The 10,486-nt window shown below is 40.3% G+C and overlaps 1 protein-coding gene across 2 annotated transcripts; it reads left to right on the top strand.

Annotated features, from left to right (window-relative positions):
* The first annotated feature begins 616 nt into the window (after positions 1 to 616).
* Positions 617 to 9,694, top strand: VMA21 (vacuolar ATPase assembly factor VMA21). Of its 2 annotated transcripts, none has more exons than XM_082864743.1 (3): positions 617 to 738; positions 6,847 to 6,956; positions 7,525 to 9,694. In XM_082864743.1, exons 1-3 carry the CDS (start codon positions 629 to 631, stop codon positions 7,665 to 7,667), a joined length of 363 nt encoding a protein of 120 aa, XP_082720869.1. In that variant the 5' UTR covers positions 617 to 628; the 3' UTR covers positions 7,668 to 9,694. The 2 variants fall into 2 exon arrangements, with proteins under 2 accessions (XP_082720869.1, XP_082720868.1); XM_082864742.1 differs by lacking the exon at positions 617 to 738 and adding an exon at positions 864 to 994.
* Positions 9,695 to 10,486: the final 792 nt, after the last annotated feature.

The raw sequence follows: 10,486 nt of genomic DNA on the forward strand, positions 1-10,486 counted from the left end.
TGCAGAAAATAGATGTGCGGTCAGCGGCCCTTTCCAGGCGTTGACCATGTAAGGGCTGTCCTCTTATTAGCAGCCAGTGGCAACCTAATTCTGTCAAGCCTGACCCTAAGCTTACGCACCCTTTTCGTTTATATATCTCTCGGGTTGCGCAGCCCGGGAGGCCCATCTGTCCCTTACTATTTGAGTCCCTGTTGTCTCATTGGCAGCTTTCTGAGCAGCTGCAAAATGTTTTTAACTTTAAGTGGAAGCTGGGATCACCAGCGTCTGGCCTGGAACGGTCTCTCTCAGCAAGGGCTCTTTCAGCTCTGACATTCCCTAGCTTTACGGACTCGGTGAGTGTTAAACTAACTCCTCCCAGCTTGCCACGGCTGGACTTTCACTGGGGGCAATAATTAATGAGGCATTTACTCAAGGACTGGGGAATAATGTGCACTACTTTTTTGTGTTGTTGTCGTCGGAAACTGCTTGGTTGCCTAGCACCCCAGTCGTCTGCCTGGTCTTCCTTGCTCGCAGATCATCTGTTCCAGTCGCCTCGCAACCACAGCTCGGCGATAGGGGCCGGAACGGGGACGAGGAGTGCTCGCGCGCGCTCAGGGGGCGGCCGCAGCACCGCCCTCTCCGGAGGACCATGCTGCGAGGCAAGTCCCGGCTCAACGTGGAGTGGCTGGGGTACTCGCCCGGCCTGCTCCTGGAGCGAAGGCCTCTCTTGGCAGGGCGCACGCCCCGCAGCCCCTGCCGGTAAGTCACGTGAACGCTCGCGACCACGCCTGCGCCTGCGCCCGGCGTCACAACGGCGCGCCGCGCCTGCGCGCTGCGGCCCAACGCCCGGCGCTCGCCGGCACTTCCGGCGCGGTCTGCTTCGACCGGTCCCGCGGAGCCGATTAAGCGCGGACGCCGAGCCCAGCTCGCTTCTGAGCGCCTGCTGCGGGCGTGGCGACGCCATGGAGCGTTTTGATAAAGCGGCTCTGAACGCGCTGCAGCCGTGCGACTTCAGGTAGTCCGGGGCGGGGTCGGGCGGGGGCCTCAAGCACGAGGCGGACCGTCCCTGGCTGGGAGCGGGGCAGGAGGGAAGGCCTGGGCCGACCGGGCTGACCTGCGGTGGGTGGGCGTGAGGTCTAGACCCTCGGGGCCGGAGCTGCGGGCTAGAGGAGAGAGGGGAAGTAGGTTGGGACCTGCAGTGTTTGCATGCCCGGCCCCTACCCTTCGCTCGGGAGCAAGGGGCCCGGGGTCTTGGGGGATAGGTAGGGAGGCTTTCAGCTCCTGTTTCTGGCCTAGCACCGCTTCTCGCTGTTGTCTATATTGCGATCTTGCTGTCTGCAGTCTTTTTCCCCACTGCAGGGTGAGCTCCCTGAGGACAGGAACCTGGCCTTCTCCGTCTCCGTGTCCCCCACAGGGCCTGCATCGTCAGGGCTTAATAAATGTTTGTTGTACGCATGAACGAATGGAAGGGAGAAAGGGCTCTCCCTGATTTGAGCCTTCTTCACTTGGGGAGTCAGTCGGATGGGGGCTGGTGGCCGAGTAGAGGGAACCTGAGGAGAGAGCGGGTGGTTCTTGATATCTCACGAGGCAAGAGGATGGGGAGGGGTTTAGCCGCCATTCAGTGTATGCCAGGCTCAGCTTAGGTGCTTTGTTATACATACATTATCAGAATTAAGAAAGTGCTTAGTTTCCTGATTTTTAAAAATGATGAAGTTGACTCAGAATAAGTGACTTGCCCAAGATCACATGGTTAGGTCACACAATAAGTGTTGAAGCTGGCAGTTGTCCAAGCCCACTGACTCCAAAGCCCGTGATTTTTGGAGCCCCGTGATCTTTTTCACTCTCACAATGGCAATGTAGGTGTTTATTTTTTTTATTACTGTTTAGTAGTGACGCTACCAACAGGTATTTTTATTAAGTACACTTAGAATACAGTATAGCCCTCCTAGACTGATTCTAGTGTTTCCTAATGGAATTTGCAGTGAAATCTACTTGCAGTGGAAGTCTTGCTTGCCATAAAAGGGAACATGGTAAGCTCTATCTGCTTAGTGTTTGCTGCAGAAGTTTATATGAAGTGGGTAAACTCTAGATGGTTTTAAGAGTGGGGACACAGTAAGGTTCATCCTGAATTATTTGTTTTGTGTGAGGCCAGTTCTAATTCTGAATGTTCTCATTCATTTCTAACAAGTCTCAGTAACACCCGATCAGAGACACATAGGAGAAATCAGTTGAATGACATCAGTAGCTTTGTTTTAGAATAAATCACCGGTTATACCCAAGCTGGCAAGGAGAAAATGTCCTATAAACACTAGAGGAAGTTTGAAAAACTAGTTCTCAGAAGTTTGTATGCTTAACTTTGTACTTAGTCCTATATTTGTGAGACTGAAAGTCAAATTTTTGGAGCTTAAGGTAAAGAGAGGTGAGAAGGAGTTGGAGATAAGCTACAAATTGTTAAGATATGCTATGTGTAGAGTGCGTGGGGCTAGAAATTAACATGCAGAAAAGATTCTGTTTGTGTGGTGGGATCATAAGTGATTTTCTGTGCTTTAAAACATTTTTATGGTATTATATCATCTTTTCAATAGTAAACTTTTCTCAAAGCCAGGCCAGATAATAGATATTCAAGAGATGATCTAAAGAACAGGAGAACCGGTTAACCTTCCCTTTCTCTAGATTCTCAAGGTTTGTTTCTTTATTAGGTTAGATCTGAATTTTGCACACCAAAAACACATACTTTATTTTATTTATTTATTTAAGTATTTATTTTTTCACACACACACACACACACACACACACACACACACACACACTGTATTTTATTTTTACAAGAGAGAAATAAACTAACACCAAGCATTGTAAATGGGTGACCACAACAAAAGCAACAATGATTGCAATTATCAAACACAAAACACACTCACACTATGTCATAATATTGACATTCAGTCCAGGAATCCTCCATTGTTACAGCTCCTTTACTTTGCAATGAAAATTGATTTGTATATTTTTTGCCTCTGAGTCCTTGTGGGATTTTTTTTTTATTCAAACAGAAAGTCACAAAAATTATAATCATCCTCATCAGTTCACTCAGTCCCATGTAATTAATTTTTTTTCATCTTGATCTTTTGTTAGCACTTTTATGAATTCATCAGTTTTCCATTAGAGTTCTGAAAATGCTTATTCATTCAGTTCAGCAGTATAGTCAGTTACCAGAAACCTGTACTTGTCAGTCTTTTCCATGAATTCCTTGAAGATGAAACCCTTTTATAGGAACATTTTTGCAAAAGCATCAGAGTACACCCAGAACTGTCTGTAATGACAAAAGATTTAAAAATGACCACGGTTAAAGATTTGATGAAAGTTCATAATAATGCAATTGACAAGGAAATTTAGTTACCTTTGAGATATACATTTTAAAGTAATAACTAGAATTATGACTTATAACATTATACAAGAACATACAAGATTTTTAGAAATTTCATGTAATGTCTGAAACATTTATATTAACATATTTCCGTACAAATAACCCAAAGAAAGTTTAGTATTAGTTGTTTTTTTTGTTTGTTTTTTTTTATATACTGCAGGTTCTTATTAGTCATCAATTTTATACACATCAGTGTATATATGTCAATCCCAATCACCCAATTCAGCACACCACCATCCGCACACCACCATCCCCACCCCACCGCGGTTTTCCCCCCTTGGCATCCATACGAAAAACACATACTTTAACTCCCCAAAGAAACACCATGAAGGTCAAGTTTTTTGTTGGGGTCCACAAAAGAATTGGCCAAATACCGACTTTATGTATGTATGTATGTATTAATTTTTATACAATTTTTAAAGGGTTACACTCCATACATAGTTATTACAAAATATTGGCTACATTCCCCGTGTTGTACAATACATCCTTGTAGCCTATCTACACAATAGTTTGTACCTCCCACTCCCCTTCCCCTGTATTGCGCCTCCCACCCTCCCCACTGGTAACCACTAGTTTGTTTTGTATATCTGTGAATCTGCTTTTTTGTTATTTTCACTAGTGTGTTGTAGTTTTTAGATTCCATGTGTAAGTGATATCATACAGTCTCTGACTTATTTCACTTAGCATAATGCCTTCCAAGTCCATCCACGTTGCTGCAAGTGGCAAAATTTTGTTCTTTATGGCTGAGTAGTGTTCCATTATACGTATGTATTGATATGTTTGTGTCTGTGTGTATACATATATATATCGTATCTCCTTTGTCCATTCATCTGTTGATGGATACTTAGGTTGCTTCTGTATCTTGGTAATTGTAAATAATGCTGCTGCGAACATTGGGGTGCAAGTATCTTTTCAAATTAGTGTTTTTGTTTTCTTTGGATGTGACTTTTTGTATTTTTTATATAGAACTCCTGCAGACACTCATATTATTCATAAAGATTATGCCAGAAATTTTTCTAAAATTTTTCTGTTAGGAAACAGTGTAAGGGAGCTTATGTATGTTAGATGAGAATGTATAGCTGAGTGATCACCGAAGTGGTATGTATTAAAAGATGATTCACTGAAGTATGGAAAGAAAATAGTAGAATTTCTACATAAATTAAAAAATTTTTAACCTTATCCCTTTTAGTGTCTGTTTTTGCATGTGTTTTACATTTTAAATAATGCATGAGTAATATGTGTATAGATAATTTATTTTAAAAACCATTATGCCTGTATGGGGGTATGTGCTCAAAACTTTTATTTAATGATGGATTGCACAGTCAAAAGAGCTTGTAGACCACTGGTATAAACGTGAAATGTTCCCTTCCTTTGTGGCCTGCCAGAAGCCTCTCCTGTAGTGGTATACACAATTATAAGAACTCCTTTGCCTGGATTGTCTAGGGGTACAGACGAATGTGCAGGACTGCCTAGGACACAAGCTGTCATGTTAAGTGCTGTAACAACAGGCATGAACTAAGTGTGGTTGGATCCCAGAGTGATGAACCGTTCCAGCTGGCATTATCAGGAAAGGTGCCTAGAAGAGAGGTTATCCTGGGGGGACCTTGAAGGCTGGGCTGTATTCTTCCTAGAGATATAGATAAAAACTGGAACCTCTTGCTGAGTATTACCAGAAAGAATTAAGTTCAAGTGTTGACTCTGAGCATAAAGTTGGACGTGTGTTAAGGTTGTAGGGGAGCGACACTTGCCACCCCGAAATGTCTCTTTGCTATGCGGATTATTTCACACTGAAAACAGTCGCAGCCCAAAAGACTCAGGAAGAAACTTTGACCTTCCCCTTAATTGCCTAAAAAAATTTAGATAGAGGGCCTGTTCCTGGAAGAGAGCTATCACCAGAGATACCTGCAAAGAGTATGGGCCAGGTGTGGGGAAATGGGGCATAGAGACCGATGTCCACTTTGTGTCCCATAGACTCTGCATGGCCCAGCAAGCACTTGTTTACCAAACATTTGCTTTGCCATCTTCATGTGAATTGCCACCTTCCCCTTTGAAGTCCCCAACCCCTACCCGCAACATCCTCTTGTCTTTAGCTGAAGACGGTATTTAAGGCAAGGGTTTCGGCCATTTTGGCGAGTTACTCAGTTCTCCTGGGTCTCTTCCACGTATACATGTTACTCAACTTTGTTTGATATTTCTCCTGTTAATATGTCTCATGTCAATTTAATTCTTAGAACAACCGGAAGAACCCAGGAGGGTAGAGGAAAATTTCTTCCTCTCTGACAAGGTAGTGTGAGGATGGTTAGATTTAAGGAAAAAAAGACTTGATCTAAAGGTTGAGAGCTGTAGGGCCTACTGCTTTTAAACGTAACGTATGAGGTGTGTGTCCAGGGTTGCTGGAAGCTTACTACGCTTCACTGTCAGTAGTTGCTCATTTGTGACAGTGCATTAGGACAAATGCTGACGTGTATCTGCTCATCAGTAAAACAACTTAAGGAGTATTTGAAAGTGGGGAAATAACTTTATTATTGTGTATTAATCTGGAGTCCTTTTTCATGTGCACACATTTTTAACATAATTGGAATAGTATACATCTGGGTTGGCGAAGTTTTTCTGGAAAGGGCCAGATAGTAAATATTTTAGGTTTTGAGGGCCACGTGGTCTGGTGCCACCACTAAGCTCTGCCTCTGTAGCTCCATGAAGTCTTAGGTGATGCATAGACAAGTGGGTGTGGCTATAATCTTTACATTGCTAATGTTTTAAGTAACAGTTTATCTGACTTGTTTTTCTTTAAGCATATAATTTTAAAAGCTTAATTGCATTCTTCAGAATCATTTTATTGTATTGTGGAACAAAACGTCCCATTGCAATATTTCCATTGATTTTAAAATAGTCTGGAAGAATAGAATTCACTGAACAAAAAGTGTCTCGATATCAAACATTTAATGCATCCATGTGTGAAGGCCGTCTAAGTTGTACTCTAGTTACTTAATTACAAAGACATTTGAGTACGTTTCCTTCAGCTGCATTCAGATTGTTCTAGGCTCCTATTTCTTTGGAGATTCTCAAACCTTGTCTGTACTGTATTCAGCTAGCCACTGATAGGATGCTTTGTGAAGGGACGTTCATTAGTTGTTTTCGGTGTATCTTCTCCCTTGCTACCTCCATTGTGAATTCTGTAAATCGTGTACATTTGCATAGCACTTGGGAGATTACAAACCACTTTTTTGTACTTTATACTTCCTTTCACACTGGATCTGCTGCTGGATTTCTAGGATCTTCTAATTTTGAGTCCCTGGCACTGCCCCTTCTTCCTCTCGCCACTGCTTTCAAGGCAGGAGCAGTGTTCCCAGCATCTTTTCTGTGGGTATTTATAGCATTTATGGACACAAGAATAGTTGGAAATGGCTGTGCAGGCTCTGATTTTCTCTTTGTTTACTTTATTCCAGAAATGAAAGTTCACTAGCATCCACTCTGAAGACGCTCCTGTTCTTCACAGCTTTAATGATCACTGTACCTATTGGGTTATATTTCACGACTAAATCTTATGTTTTTGAAGGTAATCCTAGACCATAAAACAAGACATTTTCCCCCTTAACTATATTTGAGATTCTGTGCTTTTATGACTTCTTTATATCTTTAAACTGGGTATTCTTAATTTTGCTGCTTCTGTTTTGCTTTTCAAAAATCACGTTGCATGAAATGAACTTTTTCATCACTTGGTTATTTCAGTTTGACATCATACTTGCTTATGGTTTTCTGTGGAATAGCTTGCAGATCCTTTCTTTTAACAGCCCTTTGAGAGCAAGAGTTGCCTGACATGGGAGGAGGAATTTGGGGGAATGTACCTTTGGTGGAAGACATTGGAAGGAAGAGAAAATAAAGCTCCCTTTTTTAATGTCAGAGTCCTTAGATGAAGTGATCACTTGTGGTTTTCATTCAACATAATGTTCTTCTTGTGTAGAATGTATTCAGATCTTTCAGTGAATACTTGATTTATCACCATGCAAATCATTCCTTTTTAATTGTCTGACTAGTTAAATATATAGCTACTAAAAATTAGTATGCTTTGTTTTTTGTATTTTGATACATTTTGGAATAAAATGGAAACTTTTTTCTCTCGATAGGCGCCTTTGGGATGTCCAATAGGGACAGCTATTTTTATGCTGCTATTGTTGCAGTGGTCGCTGTCCACGTGGTGCTCGCCCTCTTTGTTTACGTGGCCTGGAATGAAGGCTCAAGGCAGTGGCGCGAAGGCAAACAGGATTAAAGTGAACATCACCTTTTGATAGCATTAAATTGATTTTTTTTAAATGGTAAATGTGTCTGGAGTAAATGATTTTATGGTAAGTGGTAAATGATTTTAATAAAGTGAAAGAACATCAATCTTATGGAATCACGTTTGACTAGTGTAAATTTTGATCCTTCTAAAACAGTGGTTTGTATCATCAGTTTTAACTGTATGAGCCTCTCATTTGCAAATGAGAATTTGGAAAAGTTAAATTGGTTACAAATAAGTATGTGAAATTAGTTACACATTATTCTGGGAGGAATTTGATTATCTTACAACAAAACAATATTTTATAGCATTTTGTCTTTTGGTTGGCTTTGAGTTTTACTCCTCTGGATATATTCAGATGTACATAGTGGAGCAAATCTAAACTTTATTTTTCGCTGGAACACTTTTCCTAACTGTCATGAAAATACCACGTCATTGGGTTTTGGGTTGTAAATGCGTATTGGAAATTGCTTAAATTGTGGACACTGGAATTAATCTGAATGTCACTGAGAAATTTTGCATAAAGTGTAATCCCTCGTCAATAGAAATCTTTCATTACATTATTTCATGGGGAAACTAGGTTGAATCACACCCATTCATGTAAAAGGACTGGGTTTATTGAAGAATGCAGACAGCAAAGCAGAGAGAGCTACCTGCCTAGGCACCCAGCCTACTCCCTAAAGGCCCCTTTCAGGCCAGCCTCCTGCTTTCAGACAAACTCTGTAACGATCTGCTTTGCTCTGGTCATTCAACAATGAACTTACTCTTTAATTACAAGGTTGTGTGAACTCCCTTTAAATTTGTTTTTCCTACTTTTTAATAATGTATATGAGTGAATTTACATTTAAATGTGTTCATTTTTGCATAGTTAGGGAGTGTAAACAATCCTGAAAATAGGTTATTTTTATCATCCAGGAAGTATTCTTGGAATTTCTACTCTAGTCTTTTAAGTCAGTGCCGTTATATCCCAGATACATCAATAGATAATGTATCTAAGTTAGATAGTCCTTGAGGTCCTTTCTGATAGAAAAAGACCCTGTGGTTTTACTTCCGTTTCCTTGGTCTGTGTTCTTTCTAGCCACTTGGTACTACTTGTGTGCAATCTAAAAACACACCCCAAAAAAGTGCATATTAAAACAGGAAGAAAATTTAAATTCCCTGTAATGTTGCCACCTGGAGATAACCACTATTTTGGTTTACATCCTGTGCTCATTTCTTAATGCTAGTTTGTTACACACTAAAACTTTGGTTTAAGTTCAAATTCTGCCCATTTTACCTGGCGGCTATTTGCATTTTTTCAGATGAGTGATTATTGGCCGTTTTCTTAAAAAGCACATTCTACCTTTACTTTTTTTTTTTAAATAGTAATAGCTTTCATTTATTGAGTCTTTTTTTTAACATCTTTATTGGAGTATAATTGCTTTACAATGGTGTGTTAGTTTCTGCTTTATAACAAAGTGAATCAGTTATACATATACATATGTTCCCATATCTCCTGCCTCTTGTGTCTCCCTCCCTCCCTCCCTCCCTATCCCACCCCTCCAGGTGGTCACAAAGCACCGAGCTGATCTCCCTGTGCTATGCGGCTGCTTCCCACTACCTATCTATTTTACGTTTGGTAGTGTATATATGTCCATGCCACTCTCTCACTTTGTCCCAGCTTACCCTTCCCCCTCCCCGTATCCTCAAGTCCATTCTCTAGTAGGTTACTCTTTTAACTAGATATTTCATTGTACAAATTTCCTGTCATTGATAATCCCTAATACAATGGCTCTTGCTGTGAGTGTTTGCCATTACTGATTTTGTTTGTTCACCCCTACTTTTGATGTTGTGGAACTGGACTAAAGGAGTAGAGAGGTAGTTAGGCATAAAAGCAAAGAAGGCATTTGTGTTTATTTAATTGTTGAGAAGAAATAAAAGATTATTGTAGGACTCTTTTTTATTCTTGCTTATAGTTAAATGTTATCTACAGTTTAAATGTCTTAAGTAGTTATTCTAAATGTAAAATGTTTTCTTAAAAAGACTACAGTTTTGGTATAAAATTCTACAAATTTAATATGGAATTGTAGGGTACTCCAGATTGAGTCTAGTGTACTATATGGTAGATTTCTAGATGGTCCCCTCTTTAGATGCCTTGTTGTACTAAAATTTGTCCACCTAATTTCTTTTTCTATAATGTCAAGGTTTTTCTTGTACTTTTGGGATCTTATGCTATTTGTAAAACGTTAATGTCCTGTGTTGGATTGTTTTGCTTGATTTCAGACATTTGCTGAGTAGATAACATGGGTGTGTTTCTGCAAGTATTTAAACCGGGGATTCATGCAAGAGCAGATGTAATTTCCTCTTGGAAAAGGTACCCAGCATTTGAAAGTTAGAATCGGATGCTAAGGTTGATGTTTGGGGTTATTACAATATAGACTTGTTTTCACACCAGTTAATATTTTCTTAGGGTTTTAACTGTTAAGTGAGTAGTTTGCTGCTGTTGAAATAACATGGTATTTGACAAGTAGATTTATTTTTCAAGATGCCTCAGTGATTTCCTCTTGTACAATGTATATACTTCCGGATGTATAGAAAGGAAAGCTACAATTGAGCCCTTATATAAATGTTATAAGGTAGGAATATGTTCACTATTGTTTGAAAACTGATTGTAAGAATAACCTCAATTAGGGAGTGTAACTTGAAGTGTCAGTACAGGCTACTGATTTAACACATGACCTTATTCACCTCACCTCCCATGTTGCCCCCCAGAATATAATCTTTATTCTCATTGTGCTAAAAAATGAAAAGTCTGCTGTAGAATGCATCTG

This window comes from Leucopleurus acutus (assembly GCF_964270905.1).
Source record: "Leucopleurus acutus genome assembly, chromosome: X".
NCBI classification, from domain to species: domain Eukaryota; kingdom Metazoa; phylum Chordata; class Mammalia; order Artiodactyla; family Delphinidae; genus Leucopleurus; species Leucopleurus acutus.

What these genes read in the sequence shown, in the direction of transcription:
- VMA21 (XM_082864743.1), top strand. Translation starts at nt 629, where the DNA reads ATGCTGCGAGGCAAGTCCCGGCTCAACGTGGAGTGGCTGGGGTACTCG. An exon ending in ACGCCCCGCAGCCCCTGCCG is followed by an intron (nt 739 to 6,846) that starts GTAAGTCACGTG and finishes ACTTTATTCCAG; the next exon opens with AAATGAAAGTTCACTAGCAT. An exon ending in TAAATCTTATGTTTTTGAAG is followed by an intron (nt 6,957 to 7,524) that starts GTAATCCTAGAC and finishes TTCTCTCGATAG; the next exon opens with GCGCCTTTGGGATGTCCAAT.